This window comes from Leptidea sinapis, chromosome 31 (genome assembly GCF_905404315.1).
Source record: "Leptidea sinapis chromosome 31, ilLepSina1.1, whole genome shotgun sequence".
NCBI classification, from domain to species: domain Eukaryota; kingdom Metazoa; phylum Arthropoda; class Insecta; order Lepidoptera; family Pieridae; genus Leptidea; species Leptidea sinapis.
The window spans coordinates 2,859,860-2,876,634 of NC_066295.1; the positions used below are offsets into that span (position 1 = coordinate 2,859,860).

The window sequence follows — 16,775 nt, forward strand, 5'->3', positions numbered from 1 at the left end:
TTCATTTCTGCATATTACTTTTACAAAATAATGTCGATGTTTCACATCTGCCAGGCGTCCCGTGACGGCTCACATTTTTAAATTTTTTTATTTTAGTTAACCCTGGGTTAAAAGGGTTTTATTTAAAATGTGTGTATATCTATTTCGCACTTACGAGCCTTACAGGACACAAATAACACACCAGTGTCGTATCGATCAATATTATAGGAACAGGACACACAATTATGGAACCGCGAGCAGTTAGCCTTTGACATTAGCATAAACGATAGGAACTTATTTCTATTTAAATACCTATATTACATTGCTTGCTGAATTCGACTATTTTATTAAACTAATTCGTATACCTAGCTTATAATAAATTATTTTATGGAATGAGAGAAGTTGAAATTTAAATTAAAAAAATAAAATTTCTGTTGCCTATTTTATTCCCTCTGCTTGAGAATTAAATAAAGAAAAAACTTAAAGATTTCTAAAGTTATTTTTTTAAGATTTTAAAGTACTATTGCAGTCTTTTGATTATTAGAAGTAAAATTTTTAATCCATTGAAAATTACTAAAATGAAATATCACCTAAAAGTATTTTATCTCTTAATGTACTATTGTCGGTATACGGATTATCGACATCGAACATAAAATACTCTTATCATTATACATTATTCCATAACTTAGCTATCATGAGAAATACGTACGCACTTCATTTGAATAAATAACTTAGGTCGCTTGTTATAGAGGTATTGCGGTTTATGAGATTCAGACGGACATACAAATAGTGGCGGCTTAGTAACAGGTTTCCCGATAGTCACCTTTCGAGTACCGAACCTACAAGCAGACGCTCAAAAATATGCTCTACTAAGACAGATCTATTAGCGTTCTTAGAGTCTGCTCAGACTTTACTCAAGTAAAACTTAGCAAGTTTGATAAAACGAGAACTTAACTATTGCATTGGGCTGTTTTAGTTAAGCTCAGCATTCCAACTGTTAAATTACTATAAAAAGAAATCAAAGATTACGCTAAGTTTGCACCATACCAGTGGGAGGCGCCTTTGCACAGGATGACGGCTAGATTATGGGTACCACAACGGCGCCTATTTCTGCCGTGGAGCAGTAATGTTTGAAGGGCGGCAGTTTCGGTCTGAAGGGCGCCATAGCTAGTGAAATTACTGGACAAATGAGACTTAGATGTTAAGGTATATCTCAAGGTGACGAGACCAATTGTAGTGCCACTCAGAATTTTTTGGTTTTTTCAAGAATCCTGAGCGGCACTGCATTGTAATGGGCAAGGCATATCAGTTACCTTCAACTGAACGTGCTATTCGTCTAGTCCCTTATTTCCATAAAAAAACTGCACTCAGCTATGTTTTACGTAAGAAAAGTCTAAGCAAAGTCTGAGTACGCTCTGTTGATCTCAGCCTTAGTTAAGGAAAGGGAAATATCGATTTTTTTAGCCATAGATTTTATAAGTAGGCTGTAGCGATTGTTTATGATATGTTGTGATGTGACCAATGAGACATCAGTACGCCGCGCTTTGCTCACCTTAGCTGAGTGACTGAGTTGTTTTCATTGTGATTATAAAAGCGTCTACTGGGTTTTAATGTTGTTTATGGGAAAGGTCGAAGATTAAACATAGCAAGGGCGTCTACCCCATCTTAGATCGGCACTAACTGGCTTTAACCACAGAATATAGAGTTAGTAACAGACGTGGACTACAAAGCTGTGGAATGAACTTGATTGTGCGGTGTTTCCGGGACATTACGACATGGGTACCATCAAAAAAAGCGCGTACACATTCTTTAAAGGCCGGCAACGCTCCTGTGATTGCTCTGGTGTTGCAAATGTGGGCGGCGGTGATCACTTAACACCCGTACGCTCGTTTGTCCTCCTTTTCCATAAAAAAAGTGTTAGTCACACATTTAAGGAATTAGCTACGTAAGATGCGGGCTAATAAGATTCATTTTATATCGTATTCAGTATCTAGCTGCGTTGGATTCATAACACATTGATAAATTTGTTTACGCACAGTACCTACCATCTACGTCTACTCATGTCTCAAGCATGCGAACAAGACAAGGCGCCAAGAGAAGTTTCAAGTACAATGCCACCAAGTGGTGGAAATATTTACCACCACCGCTACGGGGTTAACATTCGGTCTCCAACTTTAGAATAAAGTACAGAAATTACATATTATTGATCAATACTTCCCTACATCCCCAGCCTTAGTGAGCTGTTTCAATTTTTATTACTAATAACACAAATGCCAAAGCTTGTAAGGATGGATTACTCTCACGCAAAATTAATTTTAATAAATAATTGTTTGCCGTATTTTTTTTTATGGAATACCTAGGAGGACATACGAGCGTACGGGTCACCTAGTGTTAAGTGAACACCGCCGCCCACAATCTCTTGCAACACCAGAGCAATCACAGGAGCGTTGCCGGCCTTTAAGGAAGGAATATGCGCTTTTTTGAAGGTACCCATGTCGTATCGTCGCGGAAACACCGCATAAGGAAGCTCATTCCACAGCTTTGTAGTACGTGGAAGAAAGCTCCTTGAAAACCGCACTGTGGAGGACCGTCACACATCCAGATGGTGGGGATGATATTCTAACTTGTGGCATGTAGTGCGAAGGTGGAATTAGTTCTTATTGCAGATGAAAAAATAAGTTACTCGTATTACTAATGTGTGAAGTCTTGGGCTGAAGCTAGTATTATATAAAACAATTACATTTTTTAAATCTCAATTTTGTATAAGTAATATGTTTTTAGTGCCACAATTATTTATATTTTTGATCCTAAACGTCACACAATGGTGTGCTCATTAAAGTATGGCCGCAGCTGTAACTGAGTAGACTCCAGTTTTGAAAGGCCAGTGTCAAACAGATCATTTAAGGCTTTTTTTGTCGGTCGCGGAAGACCTCGTAGAACATTCGTCGACCAAATTGGGGACGTTTTGAGAAAATGAGAGGTCCGAAGCACCCGCAACCGGCGAGCATGTATGAAAAGAGTAATGAATGTAGAGGAAGCGCGTGAGGTTTGTAAGGATAGAAGCAAGTGGCATTCTATTGTCTCTGCCTAGCCCGACGAGAACAAGTCGTGAGTGTGTGTGTGTGTGTATTAACTTATTTTGTTTAAATGTGTGGTAAAGTTTTTATTCATAAATTAAATTCAGTTTAATTTTCACGATTTGTTTTTGTGTTTGTAGCGTAAGTCGGGGATACAAGGCCAAAACTATCGATCAACTCGCACGATGATGGAAGAAATAATTGCCTACTTACAGACTTAGATTATTAACGCTTGTTTGGTTTATCTGGTATATCTATCTTATTGATTGTCCATGGTTGAGAAAACTTTTACTTCGTTCATATAAACAATGAAAGGAAAATATGCACCTATGACTAGAATAAAGATAAAAGCGCGTGATGAGCGATTACTAACAACTTTATGTCTACGTACCTAAAGAACACATTGGCTTACATATCATATATAAATGATTTGAGTTTTTTTTAGTGTTAATTCCGCCAATATTTGTCTCCAAACAAGACAGTTCCAGTCTCGTGCCAGATTTTGGCGAAACAACACGTCCTGAGGATGCCTCGTGTAGAGGCGAAACACGTGTCGAATTGTTTGGAGACAATTATTGGCGGAATTAACACTAAAGAAAACTCAAATCATTTATATAATTATAGATTTCCGCAAAGTAACGCCTACTTCAATAAATTTTCTTACATACCATATTAAATGTTATGTTAAAAAATCACATTTTATATTAAATTTCATAAAATTGACGTAACTTATATGATAATGTCAAAAAGATGTTCATGTATAAGGAATCTTATTTTTCTTCTAACAATAAATACATTTAGAATCTTTTTCACCTCATTAATAAATTGATTGTATTGTAATAGTTATTTATGCAACTGTTGTGTAATAAGGGGTATTAAAACACGAATGTGGATTTATCTCACGAGGCGAAGCCGAGTGTGATAATAGTATCACATGAGTGTTTTAATACCTAATTATCAACAGTTGCATACAAGACTTTATCTACACCCAGAATATGAATCCTCTAAAAGATTCTGGAACAGTTAGCTTACTGCTAACATTAAAACACCAGTCCTAGTAGTAACCTAATATCATTCGTTACTGATTATATACAAATAAAATAAGTATTAATGAAACGTAATAAGTATAAATGAAATGTAATTTACATTTTGTATAGTGCAATAATTAAAATTCACTCGAATATAATGTTCTTTTGCAGCGTTTAAAATGAATCGCTCATTTTATATATATCGAAGAAAAATGGCGGGGATTCGAATAATCTACTTTTTTTTACGGCGCGCGACGTTCTGGTAGTGTGGAGCGCGCGTAAACGAAAATGTTCTTTTTTTGAAATTCATACAGATACCACGCATCGAGCAATAAGAATGTGGCTGTATGTTGAAACTCTTTGCGCATGAAGGGATAAAAAAAACATAGGAGTGTTGTTATGAAATTCAGTACAACATTACAACACTCGTTTGGATGATGTAATGGTTATTAGAACATTGGGTGTTTTAATGTTGGCAATAAGCTAACTGTTTCAGAATCTTTAATAAAGGATTAAAAGCATGGGTGTAGATAAACATCTAATACTACATCCAGGCTTGCATGTTCCCTTGTCTCTGCATGCGGGCGATCTCCGTTCGTATATTACGTTCGTGCGCCACGGCCGCACGTAACTCCGCCTCTCTGGTCGCCGCTGCGTCGAGCTGTTCCTTCTGAAGTTTCAGACTGTTTAGCTGCGACTGTAGCGAAGTTATCGTAGAGTATGACGTGTTTTTAAGCTGGAAAACAGATAGTATTTCTTCACTAAAGCGACTATCCTATATTTAATAATATTGACACACTTTTTACACAAATTATCTTGCCCCAAGTTAAGTCTATATAGCCTGTGTTATGGGTTACAAGACAATGATATATTTAATATACTTAAACATACATAAATTCATATAAATACATTTAACCATCCATGACTCGGAAACAAACATCAATATTCATCATATAAATGCTTGCACCTACCGGGATTCGAACCCGGGACCTCTAGCTTAATAGGTAGGATCGCTAAACACTCGGCTATACAGGTCGTCATTCAATATATTATATTTAAAATTTATTTAACGAACTACATTTTATTTATTTTACTATAACAGGTACAAACCAATGAAATAAATCATATAAAAAGGTCTTATTTTCTAAAACTTATTACATAAAATTCTTATATATATATGGTCTTGAATTCACTCAGTGTACAAGCCTCTTTGGGTGGTACAGTCCCACTTTCTGGCAGTATGTCCCGGTGTTCCAGCGAGGCTGACATAGGCCCGCTTTTGAAAACAGGCCAAACGAAGAAGACCCGATATTTTGAAACAAATTTGTTTAGCCGAAAAATACGACTTAGAAGTCACGCCACTAGTGGGCATTAGTAAGCCGTGGCTACTTAGGTGTAAGACCTTATAGAAATCTAGAATGTTCTAGAAATCTAGAAGAAATTTCCCCCTATTTTATTATTATTCTAGATTTCGAGATCCAGAATTCCGATACTAGGCATGGCATTGAGGGAAAAGTTAACGAAAAGTGGTACCTTTGTCTCTTGTTCCTTGGCTTTCACTTCCTTGTGAAAACTCTCCATTTGTTCTACAATCTTCTCTCGTTCTAAAACATTTTCTCTTTGTTGCTGAATATTTTGCTCGAGTTTCTCTTCGACTTGTTTTCGCAATGTCAAAATTACTTCATTCATTAATATACTTCGCGCTTCTCGTTCTTTGGCCCACAGCTGAAAATTTGTACAATTAATTTGAAAACTGTTAGACATGTCGGTCGGCTAGGATATTTAGAAATACGAAAGCTAGAATATTGGACACAAAGCGTATGGCGAAAATGGCAGAGCTTCACAAAATGGCGGACGCTCTTGGCGACGGCCACTTATTTCCCGGCATTTGTTGTAATTATTTTACTATGTTAAAAAGATTCAGTAAGAAACTCAACATTTTTCGTCGTTATTTTATACTCACCGCCCGAACCCGGTCACAACACTTGCGTGGCGTGACGTTACCAGACCAGATGCGCCACGCATACCAGAGTGGCAACGTCGCACAAGCGCCTGTAGTAATCACGTTGTTTTTATATGAAGCACCCTGCTAGATGCCAGACCGGGCATGTATGCATGCATCGTTCGATGGTGCACGTGCGCACGCAAAGCAATTTGTAATTATTTACAAACAAAATACCAGTTTACGACTGGTTTTACGCAATGGAGACAATAATATGATACTCATAGAAATAATTGGCAAATATGGGTGTATTAACAATACCATACTTAAAGACACACACAGTGGGTGAAAAATATAAATTATTATTCTTCACTACATCTTCTTGGGAAATGGTTTCGCTCGCATACACAGCATGATGTGATGCCTGAATGCGTACAGTCAATTACACAGGTTGATTTTTATGATAAAAATAAAAAGAGTAATCGGAGTAACTACGGCATATAACTAAATATTTATAAAAAAGTGTTTTTAATAATAGTAAAGTTCAAACTTATTTTTTAACAAATGCCGTTAAATTGAAGTATTAATAGTAATAATAATTTAATACACGGGTATTTTTTTGTAGTTAAAGTAGGTACCCAAATTAAACTTATACCTACGCAACCAACATTTTGCACGGAAAATATAAAAGAATTCGGCTTGTCAACTGGGTATTGATGTAAGATTATTTCCCTATCACAGCTGTTCGGTTTCAATGTGTCCGCTCCGTAGCACGAGATAAACAGCTGTTTACTAAGCAACCTCGTCTATCCACTAGTTGAGCGAGTTTATAATGACTGTGTGACTTTGTGCAAGCGTTCTGTAGACCCAATAAGATATACCTAACCACGTAATAGTTATTTATGCAACTGTTGTGTAATAAGGGGTATTACAACACGAATGTGGGTTTCTATGGTGGTGGGTGATAATAGTATCACATGAGTGTTCCAATACCTAATTATCAACAGTCGCATACAAGACTTTATCTACACACAGAATATGGATCCTCTTAAAGATTCTGGAACAGTTAGCTTACTGCAAACATTAAAACAGCCAGTCCTAGTAGTAACCTAATATCAACCATTACTGGTTATATACAAATAAACTTAGTATTAATGAAAGAATTATTTATTTTAGTAGTAATTTACATTTTGTATAGTGCAATAATTAAAATTCACTTGAATATTATGTTCTTTTGCAGCGCTTAAAATATCCGGCAGTGTGCTGTCAAACTTGAATCGCTCATTTTTTCAAGAAAAATGGCGGGGTTTCGAATAACCTACGTCTTGTACTTGGTAGTGTAGAACGCGCGTAAACGAAAATATTCTTTTTTGAAAATAATACAGATACCACGCATCGAGCAATAAGAATGTGGCTGTTTGTTGAAACTCTTTGTGCATGAAGGGATCGAAAAAACAAACATAGGAGTGTTGTTATGAAATTCAGTACAACATTACAACACTCGTTTGGATGATGTAATGGTTATTAGAACATTGGGTGTTTTAATGTTGGTAATAAGCTAACTGTTTCAGAATATTTAATAGAGGATTTAAAGCATGGATGTATATAAACGTAATTTAACATCACCTGCATGTATTAATCTATCATATATCTAGCAAAGTATAACATTACCTGATCTTGTTTCTCATTGAGCTGTCTCGCCTCCCCGTCATACATATGCTCAATGTTCTTCTGTCTTCCTTGCTCCCTCTCTCTATACTGCTCTAACTCAACGAGTGCAGCATCCAGTATTCGCTTGTAATTCCCATGTTTTTCTTTGTCAGACTCGTAATCCTGAAAAATTGAATTTTCGAAGCGAGCGTGAATGGTTAAGAACAAGAAATAGGTACTCAACTGAGTCTCGGTAACGATTTTCATAAAAATAATAATTTTAGAGAAAAATACCTTAACTGCTTATTGTATATTATTCGATATTATCTGTAATCATCAAGTATCAAATATTGGAAAGTATTTTTTTCCTTTTGAGTAGATTTACAAATTAGTTAAAAAATATTCAATACCAAAGTTAGTAGGTACCTTGAAGAGTTAAACTGGCCACCAAAGCGAGTATACCTACCATTTTTGTGCTACCTTGTTATTTTAGTTAAGTTAAAGTAGTATATTACACTGTCAGACCGATAATTTGTGACTGGTCATATTTGTCAATGTCTATGAGGTAGTAGTTTTATATCCAAAACACTAAAGGAGCTACTGCCAAGTGTGGCTGAAAATCGGTTACAGTAAATTTGCTATAGGGCAACACTGCCGATATTAATACAATATTTGTGCTGCAGAAGAGGGCTATTCGCGCTATTTACAGCCTAGGTACTAAAGAATCATTGAGAGCAAATTCCAAAAAAATTAACATCTTGACTGTTGCTTCTCAATATATTCTTGATAATGTAATGTATGTTCATAGGCATTTTACCTTCACCTTCGCACGACACGCGACAAGTTACGATATCATCCCCACCATCTGGATGTGTGGCGGTCCTCCACAGTGCGGTTTTCAAGGAGCTTTCTTCCTCGTACTACGAAGCTGTGGAATGAGCTTCCTTGTGCAGTGTTTCCGGGACGATATGACATGGGTACCTTCAATTAAAGCGCGTACACCTTCCTCAAAGGCCGGCAACGCTCTTGTGATTCCTCTGGTGTTGCAAGAGAGTGTGGGCGGCGGTGATCACTTAACACCAGGTGACCCGTACGCTCGTTTGTCCTCCTATTCCATAAAAAAAAATAGGCACATAAGTGAATTTGCTAGAAACTGCCATAACCACAATGTTAACACCAGGAACAGACATACACTTATAATGCCTACTACTCGGCTAAGTCGAGTTAGTAAGTCTTTTGTGGGGCGATGTATATGCTATTACAACAAGATCCCAGAAATAGTTCAAATCAAAAGTATTAACGTATTCAAAAGAATTGTTAAAAAACGTTTGTGTGGTTAAAATACCACAGATTGGAAATGGAGCGACCGCCCTCAGGCTATTAAATAATAAGTTTAATTATAAAAATATTACTTTGTAAACATATTTTTTCGATGAAAAAAAAAAGTTACTTACCTTCATAACAGCTCTTTTTATTTTTTCCAACATCTTTAGATCTAAATCTATTTCATTCAAAATGGATATAACCTTCTTCTTTAACTTATATTTATGCAAGCCCATGTTTACAATACAGCTGTCTCTTTCTGCCACTAGCTTATTATGTTCCCTTTCTCTTTCTTTGGAAAGGAAAATTAGCTCCTCCAATATCATTCTCTCTTTGTCTTCAAAATTTCTCAATTTTTTCACGGCTGTCTCCTTTTCACTCAGCTCTGCTATTTGTCCTTGTAAGTCAGATCTGAGCTCCTGAAAACATAACACAAAAATATGATGCTTATTGTCGAAATATTTTTTGTTCCCGGTTTAAATATCAGATTTAGCATAACAGCGGTATGTAGGAGTATCAGGATGAATGTAAGGTTTACTATTTTTCACCAAGCTTAAAAATAGTTTAATATTTCAGCCATCTTGGATGTCTAAAATGATCCCAAGTTCGTTCTCTGCACCCTCGAGAACTGCGGATACGATACCCATATTGTTGAAATCATAATTTGGCGCGGCGGCCAAAATAATAGTTTTATAAATAATCGCTAGCAACGGCACCTCTATCGTCTCGCTTTTTCGTTTCATCAAGAAGCTGTTATTTTGATATTATCAAAAGACACTTCAATTAATGTATTACTTGTAAATATGTACAGAATAAAAGGATTATAATGATGCATCACATAATACTTTCAACTCACCTTCATCTGCAAATCTTTTTTGTGAAGTCTTTCTTCTTCTAACTCTATTTCTTTCCTGAGTGTTTCGTCTCTTTCCTGCAATATCTTCCGGGTTTCCTCTTCTTCTTTTTTCTTTTGCATTTCTTTTTCCACGATTTGCTCCATCCTATGACATAACATATGCATTTCATGCAAGTTCTTTAAGTATAAACTGCCTCCAAAGCCTTAAGTATGTTACAGTTTTTTTGTTTGTTCCACTTGTACACCTTAACTACTTAACCAATCATCTTAAATTTTGCAAACACGTCTGGCAAACAGACATAGGGTAAAAATTATTCCGAAATATAGTAGAAGTCGCGGGAAGAAGCTTAGATTTCTCATTAAAACCAGTTCAGAAGTTTTGAGTTTATCACGTTTAGACAGAGGTTGTGACGAGCCGTAGTTTTACAACCGAAGTATGATATAAACATAAGCGCTTACAAACTTCTTACCAAGCAGATTTAAGTTTCCCATTGGCTATATGTGATGAGGCAGCCCTCAACTCTGGCTGCCGCAGTCTCCAAGCATGATATAGTTTCAATTCAGCTTCCTGTCTCCTCAACTGTTCTTCCTTCTCAATAATACCATGATTGATGTCCTGGAGTACTGATGTTGGTACTTTATTCAGATAAGACCTGAAAATTAAAGGAAATCTTGGAAAATTCTTAAAATATGCCTACTCAGCTCAATGATTTATTAATCCATGCATCCACAACACATTATCTTCAGTTTTCTATGCTTATAATGTTGGATCAAGTTTTGTCAATTGATGAAATATTGATGTCAATTGATGTTCGTGAAATATGACGAATTAGTAAGTATATTTCACAATACGGAAAAAGAGCACTTAGGAAAGCTACGGAAAGTTTTGACCTTATTTATATATTGTAATATCCTAAGTATGATTTGCGACAGTTTTTGAAGCGTCGACAACATCTCAATCAACAGCGCGACGCCGCTGACGTGGCGTTTTACATCCCGCTAAATCCTTTTTTTACCGCCAAATGGTCAGACGGGTCAAAACTTTACAGATTTGCTTGTTTGGATGATTCTCATGAGTTCAAGCTGTGGTCTGAAGCTAACTTAGATATTAGTGTTCACCTCGTCACACTACCACCATTTTTTCAAATTCAGAACACCGTAGTACAGGAAGTTTGAGTAGTGTGGGATGAACAGTTGTTTAACAATGGCTATACCAAAAATAGAAAATTAATATAAGTTTAATTTGTTGAGAAATCAACTACTAGAAAACGAAGAAGAATGTATGGAATCACAATCAACAAATTTTCTCGGGTGGAGGGAGGACTACAATTCTCACTCAATGACAGTAATGCTTGAAGCTCTATATAAAATTTAAAAAATAATTATAACAAAAAACAACTGACTTCAAAAACTTCCTAAACAATAGTTATAATGTGCACTAAAAAGCATAAAAATAATTGCGTATTTTTAGACAATCTAATTAAGTATTTTTTGGAATCGGTGTCTTTCCGCCGCGACCCGCTCTCGCCTTCTCACGACTCAAGCACATCTCACCTATAACTTAATATGTAGTTACAAACCTATCTTGGATGACACCAACTCCAAAAATCGTAATAGATTAATAAATCGTAATTAGAATAAGATTTTTTTTTAAATTTTTAGTGCACATTATATGTATTGTTTTGGAATAGTGTTTTTGAAGTCGGTTGTTTTTTTTGTTATTTTTTTTGTTAACTATTTGTCTAAATATGTGTAGATAAACAAAACTTTTCAATGCCCAATGAACGTAAGTGCTTTACAATTTGATTACAGACAGTAAGAAATTCAGCCACAGATCGCACCCTTACTGTAAGTCGTTAAGGATCATTGATCATCATAGTCGACTACGACAATTACTAGACCATAACTATGTGTTGGTAGATGAATTAAATATCCCGATATCATAAAAAAGATTCGGCCGAGTATCGGTAATTTGCTCCTAAGAATTGAAGAGTTCTGTTACTTTTTTATGGATTCCGTAATCAGTACCTCTCAAACGTCTCACCAAACTATCTTTGAAGTATATCCTTTCCAATAAAAAAAGAATCATCGAAATCGGTTGGCGCGATATTGAGTTATTCGTAAATTTATCATCCACTTTGCTATATGTATGTATAGTAAATTAAAGACTTTCATGGTTTTCTCATGGATGCCATCGTCAGATCTGGACCAATTACAATGGGACCAGACGGGAAGCACCACCTTTCAAATAAAAAAATAATTATCTAAATCGGTTCACTCAGTCGAAAGTTTTGAGGTAACAAACATAAAAAAAATACCGACGAATTGAGAACCTCCTTTTTTGAAGTCGGTTAATAACAATTGAATGAATGTAAATACCAACTTAAAGATCATTTATATCAAGTACTAGATCTAGTGGACGCTCACCCATTCTGGTATAGTTTAGGTTTGGCAGACAATGTCTTCAACTCTTGCTGATACTGCATATTTTCTTGAAACAACATCAATTCCAGTTTCTTTCGTCTTTCTTCTAATTGTCTGAAACAAATTTGGAAATATTAAAATAAAGCACAATAAGAGAAAACAGGTGGTAGCAGGGTTTTTAAACTTCATTATGTCAATCAACAGAATATGTTTATATGTAGTTTATTTGATGGCAGGTGATCACTTTCACCTACTGCATCATTTTTAAAGCATATCCGACCATTCTAGCATCAGGTGACCAACATTCTATTCCATAAATGGGAATTACACACAGATTATGAACAAAAAATTTGTACAAAAGTCTCATTATTGATCAGATGTTATTGTGAAGTTTAAGAAAAAGTTTATTAATTTATAAACATATACCCCCTTATTCATAAGAGTCTGCTAAATTAAAGCATTGCTTATTCTCACTCTGTCTTCTTCTATTGACCTAAGTCAGAATGAAAAAAAAACACTCCTAAGCGGTTGTTTAAAGTTAGCAGACCATTATGAATAAGTAAGGGGGTATAAGTGGATGTCTATGAAGTCAATTTGGGAACTCACATATACAATCTGATATTTATCTAGACTTTTTAAAGCACAACTTTTGAGTTTTTAAAAAATGCCTAAATTATATTCAATATATTCCTAATTTTTTAAGCAATTATGTGGCCCATTATGAAGATTCATTCTCAAAGAATTACTCCTAAATGTGCCAGAGAAATATGGATGAAGAAGTTGTTGATACAACAAATGTTCCTGATATTAAAAACCCTAATGAGAATATATATAAAGTGAATATTCTATACTTTTTATTTTTAATGCTAATATTGTTATAATTAGAAGTTGGTTGAAAGTCCATTGATACCTCAAGATTTTACGTTATGTACGAGTTCGGATGTTACATATATAACAGATTTTTAATTGTAATATTTTCAATTGTTATTTAAAAAAAATTGAATGGATATAAAAGTTATCTTGGAACTGTGGTTTAAATTTAATAATTTCTAAATATCAAATTTGAAGAATATGTGATATCTCACAAATGTTAGACTAGTTACGACAAGGATGGGACATTATATTTTATGAAAGGCATCTTATATGCTAGTGGACAAGATGGATATTTGGTCTTCTTCTTCTTTCGGATTTTTGGTCAAAACATTGCTTAAATAGCAACAAAAACATTTAAGTATATGTGAAAAGTCTAAAAACTAATTCTGTTGTCCAAGCAACGTTCAAATACATGAAGCACACTAAAAGTTTTGCACTTCTAGCTAATCGGAACTATTTGAATTTCAAATGTTATATTTTGGAAACATTGCAACCTTTTTAGTAATAAAAATAAAACAATTGGTGGGAAATCATTTGTCAATTGTTTTTTATCACACATCAAAGATCTACATACATAGCCAAAGTGGAATTAGTCAAAAAGATTTTAGAGTGATAATTTTTTATGATTTTAAAAGTTCTCTCTCTCTGCAACACTGTGCCACTTGTCTTCAAAATGCTTTTGGGAGAGAAGCACCTTGCTTGAGCACCATGAGGCGATGGTTTACTAAATTTGAGAGAGGTCGGGTTTCTTTACATGACAAATTGCGTGATATTATGTGGAAGTAAAAGTTAATTTCTTGTTTGACAGATTTCTTAAGCAACCCTCTTAATATAGACACCAGTGTCACATGCCTTTTTCTATTCTAAAATATACAAGGACTAACAATATTTTCAAACACAAACAAAAATAAATTAAATTTAAAATAATAAATTATACCATTTACTACTGCATTAGAATCAACTTTAAAATAGAAGATGTGGCAAGAAAAAAAAACACACACACAGACAAATTAAATAAACAGATATTTTATAAAGATTTAATATTTAATTAAGAATCCTTACACTTGCTTAATCTTCCTTTCACTCAACAATTGAGCTTCTTTCCTCGCCTTTTCATAATATTCTTCTGTTGTCCAACATTCATGGTGCTTTGATTTATTTGTATTTAATTCAAAGTAGCTTGCAACTTTTTTCAGTTCTTCAGAACGCCGAAGTTCATTATCACGTTTTTGTGCAGCCAATGCTTGCAATTTCCACTGGGACAACGGGTGAGACATTTCTGTAATACACAGCATAATATGTTTAAAATAGAATATGTGATTGATTATCTAACGGTAATCTTTTAACTTTTGCCAGTGGGAGGCTCCTTTGCACAGGATGCACTTGATTATAGGTAACACAAAGGCGCCTATTTCTGCCTTGAAGGAGTAATGTGTAAGCATTATTATGTTTCAATCTTTAGGGCACGGTAGCTAGTGAAATTACTGGGCAAATGATACTTAACATCTTATGTCTCAAGGTGACGAGCGCAATTATAGTGCTGCTCAGAATTTTTAGGCTTCTCAAGAATCCGGCACTGCATTGTAATGGGCAGGGCAAGATAACAGAATATAAAACTTGTAAGCAGTTTTGGGATTATCCAGGGTAATGTGTGTGACAGATGAATTTAATAAAAATATATTGGGAAAATGTTAGTCAAGTAGTATTACAAATATTTTCAATAATATGTAGGTACTTACTTATAGAAATAGAAAGTTACTTTATAGTAGAACAATAAAGTGTTTACTGTAACCACATCAACCCTCTGTAGCAACTCTCAACCACACAAACCTATTTCCTAGTAATTTAATAATATTTCTTTATATTATAAAGTAAAAACTTGAACGGTATTAAATTCAAAATACTGTCTGTTTGCAATTTTACAGATTTTACTTGGTGACTGTTGTCAGTCACAACATTGTAACTTCAAACTAGTGCAGCATGCAAGTGACAGTGGCATTCTAAAGCTACTGTCAAATGTTTAGCGACATCTAGTGTCAACTGTGTGTCAACATGATACTCGTGCCAAAGTGCTGACTCGAAGATCCATACTGGATAGCCTCTCTGTAGAGGCCGCCGGGCGTATTTACGATTTCGATACCTACACGGGGAGTGAGACAGGCCTGCTTGTGCTTAAATACTACACACGGTAAATAAATAAAGCTAATATGCAAGATTCCTTACTTCCCTGTAAGAAAATGAAAATTTTCAATAATTCGGGAAGTTTATATATTTCGCTATTTTTTGTTGTGTTTGTTATAGTCAGTTGAAAGTTCTTATGAAAGAAAAAAATATTTCTACCCATTAAAAATTATTAACACCATCTTACATTTATTCTAATTTAACCTTAGAGCTTTGGACAATATAAACTTTTTTAATGTAACTTTATGTATGACATTTGACATAGAATTGACAGAATGCGTGCTGCAAGCATCGATAGCGAGGATGTAAAAAAAACTGAATTTCGTTTCAAACAAAAGCTTCGGTCGGAGTTATTTTATGGATAAAATACACGTATAATTATTAATTTATTATTTCCTACAAAAAGGATGTAAGAAAACTGAATTTAATAGTTATGAGCCATCACCCTAATATTAAAAGTTCAATAAAGATAGCCATGTATAGTTTTTGAGAATTAGTCAACATCTAGTTTGTTTTCAACAATGTTTTCAATACCAAAGAAGAAATGATGACTCAGATCAGATTTTATTGTTTGTAAATAATAACGGGTCGTTTTATAATGTTTTCATTTGTTTTATGTAGTCACTTCATACTGTAAAACAAAGTACTCCGCCGCGTCTGTCTGTCTGTCTGTTCGTGATAAAAAAAACTATTGCACTGACTTTCATGCTGTTAACACCAATGTATAGCGCTTTTTAAGCCCTTTGAGATATAACTAAATTATGTATGATGGAATTGTATACCTTATATAGGTAGACAGAATAGTTCGCGATGGCATATGTATATCTCTTGTGGATTATATACTATATCCATCTTAATACTTTAAAAAACGGTAGTTTAAGGTTTTTGTTTCATTTTTAACTAATTAGATTACATGCCCGATGGCTTTAGACTACATTATTCCCGAATACTTACATTTTGTTTCTATTGATTGAATTGAATTGTCTGTCGGGTTTAAATATCATTGTAACAGTTTTAATCATTTACCGAAAGAATCAAAAGAGTTTGGACAGTTTGTCTGCAGGATCAAGTCTCTTGGAAAACATTGTTTTTATACGGATGTAATCAACAAATATTGATAACAACATAGTAAAAAATCTAGTTTTAAGGCAATGTTGATAATAAATACTTATTTCTTAAGTTTAGTTTTAAATTTTCTCTTACTGGTTTCTAGCCGGATGACCTCAGGCAAGCTGTTTAAAAAATACGGTAGGCGTTTTTTCATAGTTCTATCACCGTAGTAGTTATTAATTCTAGGTACCTCGAACATACCAGCTTAGAACTTACTTATTGTTTTGGTGTTTGTTAATTGGTCACGTTGTAGATTGGATTCGGTTATAACATGCGTGTGGGAACCGTCAACCAATGCTCATACAACTCTATAATCAGTACCGGATAAAGGC

The 16,775-nt window shown here is 34.7% G+C and overlaps 1 protein-coding gene across 1 annotated transcript; it reads right to left on the minus strand.

Annotated features, from left to right (window-relative positions):
• Positions 1 to 4,198: 4,198 nt before the first annotated feature.
• Positions 4,199 to 15,038, minus strand: LOC126974045 (trichoplein keratin filament-binding protein-like). The gene is made up of 9 exons (XM_050821417.1): positions 14,892 to 15,038; positions 14,215 to 14,431; positions 12,283 to 12,393; positions 10,326 to 10,508; positions 9,856 to 10,000; positions 9,131 to 9,418; positions 7,698 to 7,859; positions 5,618 to 5,809; positions 4,199 to 4,820 (listed from the first exon to the last, which is right to left on the minus strand). Exons 2-9 carry the CDS (start codon positions 14,427 to 14,429, stop codon positions 4,629 to 4,631), a joined length of 1,488 nt encoding a protein of 495 aa, XP_050677374.1. The 5' UTR covers positions 14,430 to 14,431; positions 14,892 to 15,038; the 3' UTR covers positions 4,199 to 4,628.
• Between the last annotated feature and the right edge of the window lie 1,737 nt (positions 15,039 to 16,775).